The 19,149-nt window shown below is 36.7% G+C and overlaps 1 protein-coding gene across 2 annotated transcripts in view; it reads left to right on the forward strand.

Moving 5' to 3' along the window:
- The window catches only part of ADAMTS19 (ADAM metallopeptidase with thrombospondin type 1 motif 19), a 224,024-nt gene extending 205,153 nt beyond the window's left edge, over window positions 1-18,871 (forward strand). For both annotated transcript variants that reach the window (XM_044387367.3, XM_057307094.1), the window contains 2 exons: window positions 13,850-14,027; window positions 15,824-18,871. In XM_044387367.3, the coding sequence (XP_044243302.1) occupies window positions 13,850-14,027; window positions 15,824-15,975 (330 nt within the window). In that variant the 3' untranslated portion in view covers window positions 15,976-18,871. The remainder of the gene's footprint in view (window positions 1-13,849; window positions 14,028-15,823) is intronic.
- The last annotated feature ends 278 nt before the right edge of the window (window positions 18,872-19,149 follow it).

Consider the following 19,149-nt stretch of genomic DNA (forward strand, 5'->3'; position numbering starts at 1 on the left):
GCATATCTGGACTGACCCAATGCCAGCATACACACACCCCAATTAAAATCCACTTGTTAGAGGTCACAGAATCCAAATGTATATCTTGCTGGTTTTTAATACAACTAGACTAAGTGGGTTGTTACAGAGTAATAGAGGGAAGCTTAATCCCTTGTTAGAGGATTTCTCACTCAAATTTAAAGAAATAATTAGCTGCAAATAACCAAATTAAATACCCTAATAGAATGTAAAAATAGAAAATGTTAAGTATCAGCTAAAGCCATAGAATCAAAGGAATCAATAAAATGACAACTGCTGTAATGGAGAAAACATGTTGTTAAATAGATACATTAGTAAGACTGATATTTACCAAAGGTCCGAGTGTCATCATTTATATAAGACTAAATTTATATTAATTTATGAATTCTTAAGCCTTGTATTCCCCACATTAAGTTCCATGGAAAACTCATTCCTTGGGATATGGTCTCCAGGTCTGAGAAATAATGTAGTTGAACAGAGATAAGCAAATACTGTTTGCTATAGGACTTTCAGATCCTTTAACATTTCTCTCTACTTGGTAAATCTCAAAGAGAGACTCCAGTGTTTCTCTTTTCTTTTTTCTTTTTTTTTTTTTTTTTTTTTTTTTTTTTTTAAAGATTTTATTTATTTATTCGACAGAGATAGAGACAGCCAGCGAGAGGGGGAACACAAGCAGGGAGAGTGGGAGAGGAAGAAGCAGGCTCATAGCAGAGGAGCCTGATGTGGGGCTCGATCCCATAACGCCGGGATCACGCCCTGAGCTGAAGGCAGACGCTTAACCGCTGTGCCACCCAGGCGCCCCCTCTTTTCTTTTTTCTTTTACCAAAGAACACTTTTGCAGAACATATAGCTACTTTGTTATTTCGTGTAATACACTTCAGGAAGGCTTACATTAGATTACTCAAATTTGAAAGACTAGTTTTGTAAGTGCTTTTTTTGAAACAGCGGAATATTTGTAGATTGAAGCCAAACTGAAATTATCTATAATCTAAAAAACTATCCTTGGTGGATTAGCAATTCTGTATAGCACAATTTTCTAATTATTTCTACAAGTCATTGGGAAAGGTAACTGGCTATCATTCTTTATTATTAGAGTCTCTTAAGACAGGAAAATTTGAGGAGCTACCTCATAAACGAATATGAATCTAACACACTGAAATCTATCATTGTTGAACAGTCAATGAATTAAAGAAGTCAGAGGTTGTGGGTTTGGTTAAACATTTGGGCATGATGTCCTACAGAAGATATATTTTACATCATAGGAATATTTACTTTGACATACGTTTGTCTCTGAGTAAGCTGTTCATAGTAAAGAAATTACTCAGTGATAAATAGGATACTTTTCATCAGGAAAGACTTTCTACTACGTTGTTCAGATGCATCCACTGAGCATTTACACAAATTTGCTATTCACCATTCTATCTGGAGAAGATAGCTGTCTTCTAAACCAGGCACAAAATCTCCAAACTATTGGCTATCAAATTGTTTTGCCTCTGACTCTTTACACTGCAAGAGAATGGGACATTTTTTGCATTGTTACCATTTTTTGTTTTAAAGTCTCCTAAGAATCTGATCTCTTGCCCCAGGTACATTAAAAAAAAAAAAAAAAAGCTAATTTCCAAAATGTTTGAATTACTCAAAGTTGTCAAAGCCTCTGGCTGATATGATTGAACACAGCAGAAATACATTAGCTTAAAAAGAATGATGTACACATACTATCTGTGTATATCTTCTATCTAAAGAAAATTTATAATTTAGAGAGCTTGAAGTAATGTCTCTGTCTATGCATATGTGTATGTATATGTAATTTACATATTATATATGCATACACATGTATAATTATAGGTGTAGATATAAGAACATGTATTTAACATCCTTTGGATTAGAAAACACAAGAGGATTTTTTTAATCCACAAGGCTTAATTAAATAAATCCTTGGAAAATTGCTAGGCTTATGAAATAATACTATCAATACTCTTTTGCTGCATACCAGGGTTTCTGTAATTTCACTTTATAAATCATAGCTGAAAGCATTTCAGTAAATAAATATGACTTAATTAAAAAATTACCCTTGATGTTCTTTATAGGGTATAGAACATGGAACATGCCAAAATTCATTCTGGGGACATTGAGTGTCGGGGGGGGGGCAGATTTTTTCCACATAAAAAATATAAAGAAATTTGATAAGAGTGTTATAAAATCCAGTAGTCTTTGCATTGAGTGTTTTTTGCTTAGATGTAGGAAAGTATATGTTTACGAAATACGAGAGGATATCCAGAGATAGATGTAACCAGATCAGCAGGACTACCAGAGAAAGACATATTTAAAATGCAAGAAACGTATGCAAATGATTAGGCAGTTAGAAAGGCATCATTTAGAGCATGAGAGACTGTGGACTCTGAGAAACAAACTGAGGGCTTCAGAGGGGAGGGGGGTGGGGGGGAATGGGATAGACTGGTGATGGGTGGTGGGGACAGCACGTATTGCATGGTGCACTGGGTGTTATACGCAACTAATGAATCGTCGAACTTTACATCAGAAACCAGGGATGTACTGTATGGTGACTAACATAATATAGTTTAAAAAAACATTAAAAAAAAAAAAGAAAGGCATCATTTAGGGTCTTTGGATGCAGAATGTAACAAAAGGGAAAATTATTTTAACAGGTCTCTGGTTTTGCTTAAGGTTGTCTGGGGTATCCGTAGAGCCCGTGAGCACAACCAGCATCAGTCTTGTATGCCAGAGAGCGGTTCCACAGGGTCCCCAGCCTCCTTCCTACATCTGTAAAATGTGCCAAAGCAACTGTAGGTCTTTCTGAATATCACAGTGCTCTGTGCAAGTAAAAGTAGTAATCCAGTGTCAGTGATGCAGTGGTCCGAACGGTTGCCTAGTCCAAAAAAGAGTATTTTGAGCTACTTAAAATGAAGGATCTACTTTAGAGACAAAACACAAATTGATTGGATTAGAAAAATATAAACCTGTAACTTTATATACTATATACAGAATATGTACAAGTCCATATAGGATAATAAAACTATAATAAAACATGTTTAGATATAAACACACACACCCACACACATACATACACACACACACACACACACACACACACGACTTCAGGGCTCAGAAAGGCAACAAGGGATTGCCATGGGGCAACCAGAAAGCTCCATCTATGGGGAGCAAACTCTACTTATTTCTGCCCAGGTACCTTCATATATCTGTTTCCCCATACTACTAAGATTGGGTGTAATCACAGTTTTTTTTTTTTTAAGATTTTATTTATTTATTTGACACAGAGAGAGAGAGACAGCCAGCGAGAGAGGGAACACAAGCAGGGGGAGTGGGAGAGGAAGAAGCAGGCTCCCAGTGGAGGAGCCTGATGTGGGGCTTGATCCCAGAACACTGGGATCACACCCTGAGCCGAAGGCAGACGCTTAACGACTTCGCCACCCAGGCGCCCCATAATCACAATTTTTTAACAAATTTGATAGGTGAGAAAAATGGTATCTCATTTTGAAATGCACACATTCTTTGACTCAACAACTCCATTGCCAAAGATTTTCCTTATAGACATTCTTACCTAATCTGCTAACCGTATTTATGAAGATGCTCATTGCAGCCTTCTTTGGCACAACAAAAATTTGGGAATGACCCATATGTCCATTAATTAATTATATACATCATAATACCATATTCAAACAGAGAAATACTGTAGTTTTTATAAAAATATATTTATAAATACATAATGATGGGAAAGTTTCTCAAAGACCTACTATTAAGTGAACAAATATTATGCAGAAGAGTTATATAGTATGAACTAAAGTTGTTTACATATATTATTTTTATACATATTAAAAATTTGGGGGTTCCTGAGTGGCTCAGTCGGTTAAGCATCCGACTCAGGTCGTGATCTCAGGGTCCTGGGATCGAGCCCCACGTTGGGCTCTATGCTTGGTGCAGAGTATGTTTATCTCTCTCTGTCCCTCTCTGGTCCTTCCCCAGCTTGCATGCTCCTTCTCTCTCTCTCAAATAAATAAGTGAAATCTTTTTTAAAATTTTTTCTGCACAGACATACAAAGAATAGTTTATTGTAAATACATTGGAGAAAAAGGCCTGTGCTTAGAATTCTACCATATTCATATGTTACTTTTAATTTTGTAAACAAGTTAACGTTTTCTGTCTGAAATTGAAGGAAACTCATACTTTCCTAATATTTAAATATTTTCAGGCTACCAGATCAAAAATGACTGATGTCATGGATATAGAAAGATGCTAAGAGACTATTACAGAATTTCTAGGGAGGGGAGAAGATTGGGGTCTGTAAGAGGTATGATAGCGTCATACATCTTGTATGGAGTCCCACAGGCTTGGGTTTGAATTCTGCATCTTCTGTTCAGATGAGTTAATGAATCCAAGTCAAATAATTCATGGAAAGTTCTTAGCATAGTGTCAGATACATAGTAACCAGATAAATCCTGATTGTTCGTAGACTAGTGTTAAGTAGAGATGAGGAGAAATTGTTTTGACGTTAAAATGAACAGAACTGGGGTTGGTTATTTGTGAGGGAGATGAGGAAAAGGAAGGTATTAAGGTATTAAGATGGACTCCCAGGTTGGCTTTCTGGTCTGAACAATTTGTACAGATGCTTCTGTGATAGGAAATAGGAAAGCCTAAGAGAAGAGTCCAATTGGAGGGGAAAGATTTTCACTTCCCTTTTGAACTGTGTTTCATTTGCCTGTAAAGACTTAAATACTGGCATCGAGTAGATCAGAGAAGAGAAATGGGATGGAAATATAAATTTTGGAATCATCCACATTTAGACGGTGTTTAAATTTTTCAAGTCTAAGTGTGCCCAAGGAGGGAGTGTAGCTAGAAAAGGGAGTGTAGCTGGAGGGAGTTGAGTGAGGGGCGGGCTGTGTCTTTCTTTATTCTCAGCCCGAACTTCAGTTGCCCTCGGACTCTGCCATCAGCATGCCAAGAGTTCCTCAAATTTTGTATATTTAAAACAAAATTCCTCATTTTATTTCCTCAAACCATACCCCACTCCCAATTTCCTTTTTCTTGAAAAATGTCAATATCATCTTCCCAGCTCCCCAGGCTGGAAACTACCCTTGGCTCTTCTTCTTCATACAAGTAGGGCTTTGCTTCAGTTGTTTTTTGCTTCCAATATAATAATGCAGTCTTTTTTATTTTTGTTCCCCAGGATTAGAGTAACAGTTTCTAATGTGCTTCCTTACCAGCATACTCCTATTTCAGACCCATCCACTCACAGGGATGACTTCATCACTCTATCCTTTAGGCTAAGTACTTCCAGAGAATTGTCTTTGGCTAGAATGTCAACCAGCAGATACTCATGCTGTCATTCAAAGCTTTCTATATTCTGGTCCTAACTTACATATTGAGAATGTCTCATTATTCTCATTACTTGGGTATCTCCTCTAAGCTGAAGCCTGAGCAGTTTGTACTTGTATATTCTCTGTGTCTTCGCTCATATCTCTCCGCCTAGAATGTGCTTTCTCCAGCACTTGAGTCCTTCGAGGACCATCTGAAGTGTCTGATTTTTCAAAGACTTCCACAATAAATGACAGAATTTGTTTGCACTTAATGATTATGTTACTTCTTCTCAATTAATTATTTACTGCCTTATATTGCTGCTTTCTGATTAAGAATATCTTGGGGCACCTGGATAGCTCAGTTGATTACATGCCCAACTCTTAATTTCGACTCAGATCGTGATTTTAGGGTCCTGGCATCGAGCCCCACGTTGGGCTCCACGCTCAGCACAGAGTCTGCTTAAAATTCTCTCTCCCTCTGCCTCTCCCCATGCTTGCTCTCTCTCTCTTTCAAATAAATAAATAAATCTTTTTTTAAAAATTAAGAATATTTTAACCACTTTTACACTTCTCACAAATCTCTCTGAGTGACCAGAACATTGCATTACATTTAGTGATGTTTATTGAATAAATGATCACTAAAGTTTTTCATCAAGTAAGCAAAAAATGTAGGATACATCTACACATTGCATTTCTTTTCTTCTGATCCATTTTATCTTCTGACTCTAATTCTGTAAGAACTACAATGTTGCATATATTTTACTACAAAAGAATTACTAGCCAGCTTATTTTTCTTTGGGAAAATTAATCAGTATACTTTTATGTAAATATTTGACTCCCTTGACCTTTTTCGGTATGGTAAGTCAAACCACTTAAAAATGTGATTTTTTTTTTTAAAAAGGTAAATCTATCCTTGTTTGAATAACATGTTGCTTAAGCCCAAAAAAAGTGCTTAACATTGACCTTGGAGGTAGCTGGTGGACTTCTGCATTCTCTTGAATCCATTTGGCTGAAATAGGTGCCATCAGGTTAGATGGCAGTTACCTAACCTGGAAAGAAAGCAGTGGATGGAAGCAAAGCACACTTAAGAATCTTCTCTGTGACCTGGCATGTCCTTGGTTTATTTCAGGTTGGCATAACTTAAAGGTAACTACGTAGTGCTGTCTGTGCTATTTTAAACCAAGACTTTATTAAAACAAACAAAACAAAACATACACATTTCTCTCACATGGCCACAGAGGGATCTGATCCATTTTGGACACAGAATTGTTGGACTAGACCTGGAAAGTATTTTATTTAAAAAGGAAATTCAATCACCATCATTCCAAACAGTTCTCTCTGGTGGGAAGATGTTTCATCGGAATGATAGAGATAAAATAGAAATGTCTCGATAGTCTTTTTTCACCTCTCGAACACCGTGTGATTCATAGGCTGAGGGCTGGCAGAATTGCAAATGTGCTCAAGACTTGGTGTTTATTAATTGCTTCTTAATGCAAAACATCTTTTTTTTTCCTTCCATGATTGTGGTGATCAATGTGTACTTTGATATAAAAAATGATTTGGGGGGTTAATTTGACGGCCCTTTCATCACATATTCCCTTCTCTGCTAATCACTCATAAGCATTCTGCGTGATTGTGCCACACACATTTCCGTGATTGGCTATAACGATATGCAGACATTTTCATTAAAGAGAATAGTTTGAACTGTAGAACCAAATGATGTATTAATTAAACACATATGCAAAAAAATCCTCAAATGTCTGACCTCTAGGAATAGAGTCAACTCCAAATACCCATGTGTTAAATAAGGCAGATGAACGGCTTTAAAAAGACGCTGAAACACTGACCAAAATAAACAGCACGTCTTAAAAAACAAACCTAACTTTTGTTCCTTCGTATGCTTGTTTCACACTCGCTTTATTGAAAAGCTGAAAGATGGAACTGCCAAACATATACATAAATGAATAGGAATGCTGTGCTAATAATTTCCAGTAGAAGTCATCATTTACTTCCCTTATGAGGTCCACTCTCCACTGCGAATGCTACTTCACTCTTGTTAAACCACTCTGGAATAATCCACGTATTCCCAAAGACAAATTATGCAAGTCAGTGCTGTTAACCTTGTTATAGATTGGCACTGATCGTTAGAGATTATATCAGGATCTGTAAGATTGTCTATTATATTGGTTTCAAAAATTTTTTTGAACTCTGTGTGCCAGTGACAATTTTCTCTTAATTTAGGAATTCCTATTTCTTACAGAGGCCAGCTGGAAATGAGTAAAGCATTACAGAGCCTTCCTTAGCTGTTGGCCTAGAGAATACACATTCTCTCCAAAATATATATCTTTGGCACAGTCGAGAAGGAAGGAATCTCGGGTAATCTCCGTGCTGGCCAAGTGTGAGAATTATTATTTTTAACCCCTAAATGTACTAAAATTTGTTTGCCTAAGGAACTCAAAAGCAAACCAGTTAGTGATGTTTGGTAGCCAACAACACTGCAAATAAATATCTTACAGTAGTATTTTTACTGTTTGGTTTTCCACCTCTTTGGTGTGATGTCTCAGAGGACATTTGACAGCACTTACAGCTTGAAGCGTTTTATAGTATAAAATGCACAAATTAATAGTTCTATAAACTCACTGGCAAACTAGTTGATTACTTAACTGGAGTCTACAAATTAATTTATACCACACTGTCCCAGTTTGTTGCCAAATCCAAGTCACCCAAATATCCAGGGTAACAAATAACAGTGTTTCTGTGACTATTCTGACACCCTGAAAGGAGAGGTAAGAAACTACCATTTAACCAATAATTTTAAAGTTTGGCACTTTACTACAGAATCCCCATACCTAAGACTAGATGTGGAAGTGGTTTTGAGCTCCATGTTCAGAACCACATATGCAGAATAGATCTATTGGACCTCAGAACCTATCAAGCACAGAAGCACTAGAAGAATTAGAGATCAGTGCAAAGAATGAGAGTCTCCTCTCTACATAGGTGAGTAGTTAAGAGATATTTGTGGATATGCCATTTCTAAAGGGTTCTTAAGTGAAAATACGTTTTCTAGAAGTATAGGCCAGTTCTTGGGCAAGAAGAAAACAATGTTCTTTGATTAATTTATTTCTTTATGTATTTATTTATTTAAAGATTTTTATTTATTTATGTATTTTACAGATAGAGTGAGAGAGCACAAGCAGGGGGAGCAGTAGAGGGAGAGGGAGAAGCAGGCTCCCCGCTGGGCAGGGAGCCCGATGTGGGGCTCGAGCCCAGGACCCTGGGATCATGACCCTGAGCCAAAGGCAGATATTTAACCACCTGAGCCACCCAGGCGCCCCTTTTTGATGAATTTAACAGAGACACAACACTTGGTAGATTTTACCATGAGCCATTATGGAAACTCCTACATGATTCATGAATTTTCCAATTGACAGAAGGATAATTCTATTACTTTGCAAAAGTAGATTCAAGTAGTGTGATGGACAAGGACCTATGAACCTTGAGAACGTCTGAAAATCATTCTCCTCTGTCATTTTGACACTTCATAAATTTTTATATGGCTATTTCGTGCTGCCTATGTAGCTCTTTTTCTTTGAATTAAGCGTGTTTTACTTGTGTAAGTGTATTGCGGAGCACGTTTGCTGTCATTCACTACTATTTAGTAAATCTGTGTCACTCAGCATAATGATATTCATAGAAACTTTGGGGAACAATACATGTAGATTATATTTAAAAGATGCAGATTCTTGATAAACATATTTAAAACTATCATAAAAAGTATTTCTATATAAAGTAATGAAAATTTAGCAGCAGAGTAAGCTCATATCTTCTATGTAGTATTTGATGCATCAAAAACTTATTTATACCATTGCACTAATTCAGACCTAATTATCTTCGATCTTTCAAAATTAGACTTGAAAACAAATAATATTATAAGGCATCAATAAATTATCTCAAGATACACATTTTCTTTAACACCTTCTCTAAGGTGTTTACATGTTTTTCAAAGTAATAACCAAGACCTGAGCAACACTGTCTAATAATGCCATAAGTAATATTATGTCAGGAGTGAAATGTGCATGGACAGTTTCTCCCTGCAGTTCACATGATGGGCAATGCCTTAACACCCATCCATCTTTTGTGATGAAAGGAAGGATTTCACACCTTGGCCTGCCCGTGAGATGGACTTCGTAGCCGTTCAGAGTTCATTTCTTTCTATGATAAGGCCGCATAGCTAAGAGTTTGTTAAGAAATTTTTCAGTGTGTTTGCTTTTCCTACGTTTTTTCTTGTTCTCTTCATTTGTTTGCATTGAGGCCAATTCATAAGTTTGTGAAACCAAGCTGGCACATCCTGTCCACTGCAGGGCTATCATCTAACTCAGTACGTATAACTTTCCAAGACTTATATCTGTATCTAACATCAGATCATCCTTGGCCATTTTTAGAAAAATATATGAGCCAAGGAAACATCCACTATACACTTCCCCCAACTTGTACATCTCTTGCTTTTCCAGATATTTTTCTTCCGGTTAGTTCAAATGAAATTTTCTCAGGTAGAATAAAGTCGTTCAGCTCTTATTACCTGGCATAAGAATGACAGAAAGAAAATAAAATTTCAGGTAAGAGAAATGGTTATAAGGTTCTGTAAATGTGTATCTCGTTTTAAAAGAGGATAAAGCCTCTTGATTTGCCAAGATTTGTATTCATGTTCTCATTTACTAAACGATTTCCCTAATTATTTTAATAGTCCAATCTGTGAATTATTGAGAAAGTTTCCCTGGTCATGTTTAGTGTTTGATATGTAGGGTAGAGTGTAGACATAAATTAATCCAGTGTTAGTAGTTGCTGTTAATGTCCCAGGGCCAGGAAAGATTTATTCCATTAAAAGAGAAATCTATGGTGATATTATCTGAAGATATGGCTCATGTGTTCCCAAGTGCAGAGAAGGTCATAATTTTCTCAGGTAGACTGAAATGAGGAATATCACTAAGTCAGTAAAACAAATTTCACTTCCAGAGACTTTGGGGCTCATTTTTTGGTGGGAAAGAGGGATTAACAACACCAGTTCTCCTTGTACCTTGTTATCTTGGTCAAAATTAACTCCAAAATCATGTAAGCAATTTTCTGAACTGTTTAAGTTTGTTCTAAAGCTTACGGTTTCCTTTTTACTGTGGTAAATCTGGGTCATTAAGATTACGTTTCCTGTTCAGAATTAAAGGCCTCTAGTTGATGGAATTGATTCATGAGGTGCTTTGTTTCAAAGGCCCTTCCGGGTAAGATTAACTGTTGAATTTTTGTCAGACAATACAAGTCTCTCTATTTAAAATACTGTAGTCAGGGAACATTCCTTGTTAAAGAAATATCAATGGCAAGTTATCAGGTACACCTTGTGTTTCTTTACCAGTTGCTGGCAAATTAATGTTGACATTTTAGCATTTTGGCCTTTAGTGGAAGTCTAGAGTGCTGCCTTGTTTCAAATACATTTTAAATTTACTTGGTACTTCTGTGAAGAGCAAGATTTAAAATGTCTTAGATAAAAAGACTGAGGGAGGGAAGGAAGAAAGGTGGGAAAAAGGGGGAAAGGGAAGGAGAGACAACGAAAAAGCCATTGAAATTAATCTGAGATCTATAGAAACACAGTGGAAAGACCATCATATTTGGAATCAAAAGACTTGCATTTGATGTTTGTCTCTCCTTTTTGTGGAACAAGTCTTTGTCACCCTCTCCATGACTCCTTCTCTGATCATCCCATTTGAATTACAAAGCCCCCCACCCCAGACTTTCCCAAGCTCTCCTTCCCAGCTTTAGTTTTTCATCGCGCCTGTCCATATCTAATGTACAATGAAATTTAAATCTTTATTTTCCTGCTCCCTCCTATTAGAATGTAAACTCCTTGGGGGCCTGTGTTTTTGTCTATTTTATGTACTGTCAAATCCCAATATCCAGAACAGTGTTTGGCACATTGTGGACTTTCAGTAAATATTGAATGAATGAATGAATGAATGAATGAAAGAAAGAAATAATCTCTATGAATCTCACCCTTTTCATTTTTAAAGTTATGAAGATTATGACAAAGTTTAACCAAGATATTCTGTGTAAAAGCATATTAGATAATGCTTGAAATACAATAGCTATTTCCTGTGTGTATTCATTTGTGTTTCTCTTCTAATACATAGCTCTACCAGTAAAATGTCTGTAGGTGAGGTGACTGTATGTCCCAGATTACCCATCACTGTCCAATGTATGCCTATGGTATAGGAATAATTATTTCAACCACTTTTTTCACAAGTGCCTGATTTGGGTGAGAAATGATATGCTTACCCTATCCCAAGACAAATCATGCATGTGAATTGTCTTTAAGGCAAAAAAGTTTTTCTCCTTCCTTATAACCTGGGTTATAGCAAAACGAAGCAAAAAAGCCCTTCTAATTCATTAATGTTTAAGTTAATAGTAAGATATGAGGCTTAGAGGTCCATTTGGCAGGAGAGGGGCAAGAAAAGATTTCTGACTATTCACATAAACAGGAGTATTAGCAATGTTGTACTATCGAGTAAGCTTAAGCGTCCGATCTCTGAATTTAGTATATGTGAGTTCAAATTCCAATTCCACTACTTCTTAACGGTAAAGTTTTGGGCTATTTGTTTCACTTATTTGAGCCTCTACCTTATCTGTGTAAAAGGGATAAAACTAGTACTCATGGGCTTCATGTGAGATACCAAAATAATTATGACCTAACACAGAGCCTGACATATCATAAATACTAAGTAAGTGCTAACTAGTGTTAGTATCGTAGCTTCGAATTAGAAGCTTCTGGAGGTAGTGGTATCAGTTTCCTTTGATCCTCAAGCGGCAAACTGTCGTTCTCTAGGGCATCTCGTTATTTAAATTACTAAACAATTGGGAAAAATTAAAAACAAATAAATTAAAAAATATATTAAACACTTGGTTAAAAGTGGATGAAATTGCCCAACTTCCGCAGTGTTTCATAATCTGACCAGCTGTTTCATGTCTTAGTGTTTTGTTAATAAAATTTACTGATGGAAGTACCAACTCCATCATATTAACAGTTGTTGCCGTCTTTATTTTCTGCATGGGATCCTGAACATAGTGGGTGATCAATAAATACTTGAGAATTCAATAAATGATTGGATATTATGAGACATTTAATCAAACTATAATCTTGACAGAACCTGTGTCATATCATTGTTGGCTGGCACACTGAATATTAGAGGATGAAGTTTCCTGTTATAAAGCTTGACTACTTAAAAAATGCCAGATTACAGTAACTTTTAATAACCAGTGATTGGGAATTTTTACTTTGGTAGTAATTTAGACCTGAAAGTATAGTTATAATCTACTGCAATGCCTTGCTTAACAAAAAGGAAAAATCAGTCCCAGATAAATTAGGTGCAAGAGACAATATTAGAGCCCAGTCTCCTCATTTCAAGGCCATACTTATTTTGGTTTTTTTTTTTTTTCTTTTAACCTCTGTCTGTCTTCTTTCTTTTTTTAAGATTTTATTTACTTATTTGTCAAAGAAAGAGGGCGAGCACACAAGCAGGGAGAAGCAGAGGCAGAGGGAGAAGTAGGCTCCCTGCTGATCAAGGAGCTCGATGCAGGACTCGATCCCAGGACTCTGGGATCATGACCTGAGCCAAAGGCAGACACTTAACCAACTGAACCATCTAGGTGTCCCTGTCTGTCTTTAATCATAGTGACAAGATTTGAGGAACTATCCAATTGTTTAGTATCTTCAATAATAAAGTAAGAGCTAGTTAGAAGGTACTTTGCAATTGTTTCATTCCAAATATCTGTTCATTTTTCACCTATATGCAATAAATTTTTTACCAAAATGTATTTTACAAAGAAGATTATTACTAGTAAGAGCCTGATTTTTTTATTACTAAAGTATGCTAATGAAAATTAGATCCTAAGGCTATTAGACTATTTTTTATTCTTATTTATTTTTTTATTAAAAAATGTTTTAGACTATTTAATTTTGTGATAAAACTTATGCTGTTAGTTTCAAAGGCAGAAAAGATTCTGTTTTAGTTAAATGAATTATAGAACTTCCATTATTTCCTGAATACTATTTTCATTTCCAGGTTATTCCCAGATTGTTACAAAACTTAACTTGCATAAGGAATGCAACTAACGTCTTTTTCTCTTAAGTGCTTTCAAATTTTATGAAAGGCACTATTTAGCCATTATCTGCTAGAATATTTATCTGCTAAAATTATGTATTTTTAGTCATCATGTGTCTATAGTGACTTTATTTTATTACTGATTTACATAGTTTCTTAGGTTATAAATGGTCAGCCAGAGGTTCTGAACAGCAGCGTGCCCAAGTTATGTGTATCGACATTTCTGACCCACGTTTTGCATCAACTCTGGATGTTGTGACTCATGTTAAATTCTAAGGGAGGGATGGGAAAGATGGCTCACAATCCTAGAAAAAGGAAAGAGCAACAAGGCATTTTAACACCCTTGTATCTCTGCAGTGCTCAGTCACCTGTGGCAAAGGCATGCAGTCCCGCGTTATCCAGTGCATGCATAAGATCACAGGAAGACATGGAAATGAATGTTTTTCTTCCGAAAAACCTGCAGCATACAGGCCATGCCACCTTCAACCCTGCAATGAGAAGATTAATGTAAATACCATAACATCACCCAGGCTGGGTAAGCGGACCAAAAAGGGGATGGTTTTGAGAAACATGGAAATGCTCATGGCTTCTTCTGTTTTGTATATTAACGTAAAGCTTAGTTCTTAATCTACACCAGTTAGTTTGGTTCTGACTAAACCAGTTAGTTGAGTACAAATGGTCAGGAGGTAAAAAAAAATCCTAAAGACGAAACACTTCGGATTCCTGAAGCTATCTACTCAGAGCCCCGGAAATACGGGTGCCATACGTCACAAGGTCATCTTATTAAGGGTCGCAGGATGTAACCATATTTTGGGTTCTGACCAATTTCATGGCAGCACTGTCGATGAAGGTAATGTCTCTGGAAAGGTGAGGTTGTGGTATATATCTTAGATCTCTCCATTGTTAATAGCCTTTCTTTTGATCCTGGGTATAAATTATCCTTTGGAGAGACATAGAGTAAAAATGGCTTTCAAGAAGAATGCGTGCCTGGATCTAAACCACCGAGAAAGAGGTAACAGTTTTTGAATCCTTAAGGACATAATATTAAATACAAATAAATGCTAGTAACATATTGTTCCTTATGTTATAAATGGTTCCATATATACTCTCAATTTGTGTTATTCCATCTAATCTATCATCAAGAAGTAGCTTATGTACTTTAAGTAAATAGAGCCTGCACTGGCCTAAAAAAATGTCATAAATGATTTAGCTTTTATTTCTTTGGCAATTAGTGGCTTTTAACAGCACTGCTACCTGACTGTCCTTGGGTTAGTTTATGCTTAACACCTTTACTTTTAATCTGTGTGTGTACTCCACGGGGTAACAGTTTAATCACACAGAACAATATTGCCAAAATGAAAGGAGTTTAATTGTCTTAGATATTTTTTAAGCATAGGATTCAATCAAATGGAAAAGTCTGGTTCTTCACAGAAATACAAAAATTCTCTTTTTCAAGCCACATAATTAACATTTCTAGGAAATAATCAGTTCAAGAAGAATTAAGAATAGTTAAGACAAAAAGTTAAGCAATCCTAGAGCAGATGCCCTAAATGCCTGTATTCAAAACAACATAATCCCTTTCTCTAGTTCAAGTCCTTCTTGAAGTATCACGTGGCAGAAAATAATGGATTAAAAGAAAATTTTAATTAAAATTGCATTTTCTCTATCTATTATTTCTTGAAGGTATATGCCCAAACACACAAGCACAGTGGAAAACCTGAGGTTTTAAAAAGTAAAATAATGAGTCGTCTTAGAATGGTGGCAAAAGAAAGATTCCACATACTTTATTACTGTAAATTTCGGTCACTTTTGATGTTCAGCTTTGATTTTAAAGATGCGTGAAATCAAGATCTCCAGGTAGCCCGCCTAGAGATGTCTGCTAAGAAATATGGAAAGTGAAATAAGCACAAACATACTTGTTTTGCTCTTTCATCCATAACCACACTTATTCATTTGTACCCCATAAAAGTGGATGGAGTGAGCGTAGTCATTTTTCCTTTTTAATCTTCTCAACTGAAAATCCAAAGAAGCTTAAATGAAAGCCATAAAATGGAACCTTAAAAGCCATTTGTATTACAACTCACTGAATTTGGGAAAACTTAGCTTTAATGAGTCTGAAAGAGCTCCTAAGTAAGACTATTATTCATTCATTTTCTTCCTTATTATAGGATGTGTGTGTGTGCGTGTTTATCTCTTTTAAGTTCCAGAATGCAGTATAAATGAGTCCAAGTAAAAGTTCAAAATCCTCCCACTTCAGTGATGGCTGTTTGTTTCTACTCCTGAAACCTAGGATACCTACATGTATTGAGTTCCCTAATCTCTGCTTCACAGCCGCGCTGACTTTCAAGTGCCTGGGAGATCAGTGGCCTGTGTACTGCCGGGTGATACGTGAGAAGAACCTATGTCAGGACATGCGATGGTACCAGCGTTGCTGTGAGACGTGCAGGGACTTCTATGCCCAAAAGCTGCAGCAGAAGAGCTGACCTCAAGCAGGCTGGCTGGCTCACAGCTCTTTGCAATTACATTATTTATAAACACACACACTAGCATGTTTTTCAGACCAAATATTATCAGATTACATATAATTTAATCACATTAATTTATTTTTGTGCCTGCCAAACATCCAGTATGGTGTTTGTTTTGGATATACAAACATTTCAATTTATACTATATGGCTTCATAAATAATTTTATGTGAATAAGTTGGATCCAGTTTCCAGAAACAAAATAAAAAGGGAAAGAAAAAAAAAAAACCGAGATCATTAGGCTCTAAAAAAAAGTTTTTTTTAAAGATAGGGCTGTCTCTAAGGTGCTATTCTCTCCCTGCCAATACCATTGAGTTATCCAGGATGTATACTAACTTAGTGTGATAGTTTAGTTCTATATGGAGAGAAATCATTTTTGGTTTTTGGTGTCCTGACGCAGAATTAGCCCGTTTTCTGTAATCTACAGGAAATGTGTAAACATGACAAACCTCATAGTGTTGAACAGGTTTTTAGAGAATGTATTATGACTTTGGTTCAGATTTAGAGAGATCCATAGGAAAAATTCTACTGTAATTATAAGCTTATTTTAGTAACGGAAAAGAAAAGTCAAAATAGAGACTTTGATCATGTTCGTGAACATGTACTTGAACACAAGTATTGTAACAATGAAACACTGTAATGATTTACACTGAATCACCGTTGCACTGTTGATATAGTGTAGAGAAACCATTATAGAAATGGTAACATCCTACAAAAATAGGTATTATTTTAACATGTTGTCATTAGATTTTAGCTTTTTAAAATATTTTGAACAAAGAAAGCAGTGATCCACCCATTTCCTTGTATCTTTTTAGCAGATTTATAAAAGAGTATAGTACTTAGCCTCACAAATCATAAGGAGAAAATTTACCAAATATTTTTTCAGCTTTTTCCCTAGAAACAAGAAAAGAAACAAAAACACTTATAATACTGTGGTAGTTTCATTGTGTTTTTTCCTTTTGAAAACGAAAAAGTTTTACAATTCTGTGAAACGTTAAAAAACCAGCTTAAATGTTTTCTTGTGAGAAAATATTGTACATGATTCACATGATTTCTTAGATTTTTTTTTCAATAAAATATGTGAAGCTTCCTGTTGGGAGGCTGTTCTTCATAGGTCTCTCACGTCTCTACACATCTGGGCACGGTCTGCTTTTGCTCGGGAGCGTCTTCTAAGGAAAGCTTGCGTAACGAGCAGCCTTGGGAGATCGAGATGGTGCAGCAAAGGGCAGACATGCTGACTTCTCATTATAAATAGGTTTCTGGCCCTAAAATGGGGATCCCTCTCCTGTGATATAAGCCACTGCATGTGCAGATATTGCATGCCTCTCTTCGTGTCACTCGGGGGCAACTGGGGCTCAGGAAACCGGTGCAAGAACATACTGATTCTCTGCTACTGCTCTTGCTGTGAGTAATAAAGTCCTTTGTCTCTAATCCAGGGGTCTTCTGTCTTTTGCCCTCAAAGTGTGCAGGCTCATGTGATAGATCGTAAGTAGAGTAAAACCTCAGCATCTGTGCAGTTTATGATGCTTCCCTCTTTCGTGTGTTTTACCTTCATTTTAATATGGGGGGCATTTGGTTTCTAGATGGCCCCTTACTTATGTATATCCTTTCATTTAATTGCTGAGATATAAAATTCACCCATATCAGCACATCTTAAGTAAGAGAGTAGGGCCTTGAGAGAGGTAAAAATTATTTAGTAAGAGGAGACATTCTCAATTACATCCCTTGATTCCTAAATCCATGAATCTAGGTAGAAATATCACCATGTATTGGTGGATGAATCAGACCATATACAATATCTTCAGAATGTTTTCACCCAACTGGTGCTAAAACTGAATATTAAAGAAAAAAAGAAGACATTGTGTCTTTCTGTTAGGCCATCTGCTACAGGATGATGGGAGAGCATGGTGATACCAGAGATTTACATGAACGTGAGGCCTGTGCCACCTTGTATTTGCTGTAACGTGGGTTCCCTGACCAGAAACAAATATCTTCTGGAATACCATAGCAAGAAATGAGGCATTTGGTAAATTAATGGATGGTATTGTGGCAAAAACTTTACAGGCTGGGAAGGCAAATCCATGTTCAGCGTAAGTGGCTATTTCTATGAGAACCAATGACTGCTTGTTTTGTGATAGAAGTGATCTGATTTTATCCCACTGCGATCAAGGTGGTTTAGCTGCATTGGCAAGGACTTGGAAGGAATGTGATTTAAAAGTTAGTGACAAGGGAGTTCTGAGGAAAAGGTATGTGGATAGACCTTCTTGTATATTCCATTTGGCCTCCCACCAAAGAGCACCTTCACGAGAGAGGTCTCAATCATCAAGTGGAGAAGACAGCAAGGTCTACATACATGGGTCATTCTCTTTCCTCAGCCACCCTTGTCGTTTACCAATGGGCCCAGGAACAAAGAGACAGTGGTGGCAGGAATGGAGATTATGCATGGGTTCAGCAACCTGAGTCTCCACTCACCAGGACCAGTCTAGCTACAGTCACTACTGAGAGCTCAATCTCACAATAGTAGACAAGGTACCATTTTCTGCTATGGCACCATTCTGTGGAAGGACCTGCCCACCCCCTTGACTGCAGTATGCTTACTCAGATCACAAAATAGGCAGCCGCTTGTTCTCACAGAAAGAACCACTTACCTGAATGGGGATTTGCCTTTCCAGCCTCCAGAGTTTCTGCCAAAATTTCTTCTATGAACCTACCAAATACCTCATATCATTATTATGGCCTTCCATACAACATTGTTTCTATACAGGCGACTCAGTACAGCAAATAAAAGGACTTGCTGTCCTGTCCTGCTCATGTAAATTTCTGGTATTACCATGTTCCCCATCACCCTGAAGAGGATGGCCTCAAAGAATAGTGCCATGACTTACTTACTTTCTTTCTTTCTTTCTTTCTTTCTTTCTTTCTTTCTTTCTTTCTTTCTTTCTTTTTTAAATATTCTGTCTGGCACTAGTGTTGGGGGGTAGGGGCTTAACATTTTTGTGTCCTTCAAATCCTTCGTGATAGACGTAATTTGAATCCCTCCAAAAATGCAATATTGGTTTTGTTTCCAATGTTGGTGTGTAGAGGCAGTTCTAGGGGCTTGCAGTGCCATTATCATCTTAAAAACCCTCATTCT

This window comes from Ursus arctos, unplaced genomic scaffold (assembly GCF_023065955.2).
Source record: "Ursus arctos isolate Adak ecotype North America unplaced genomic scaffold, UrsArc2.0 scaffold_5, whole genome shotgun sequence".
Taxonomy (NCBI): domain Eukaryota; kingdom Metazoa; phylum Chordata; class Mammalia; order Carnivora; family Ursidae; genus Ursus; species Ursus arctos.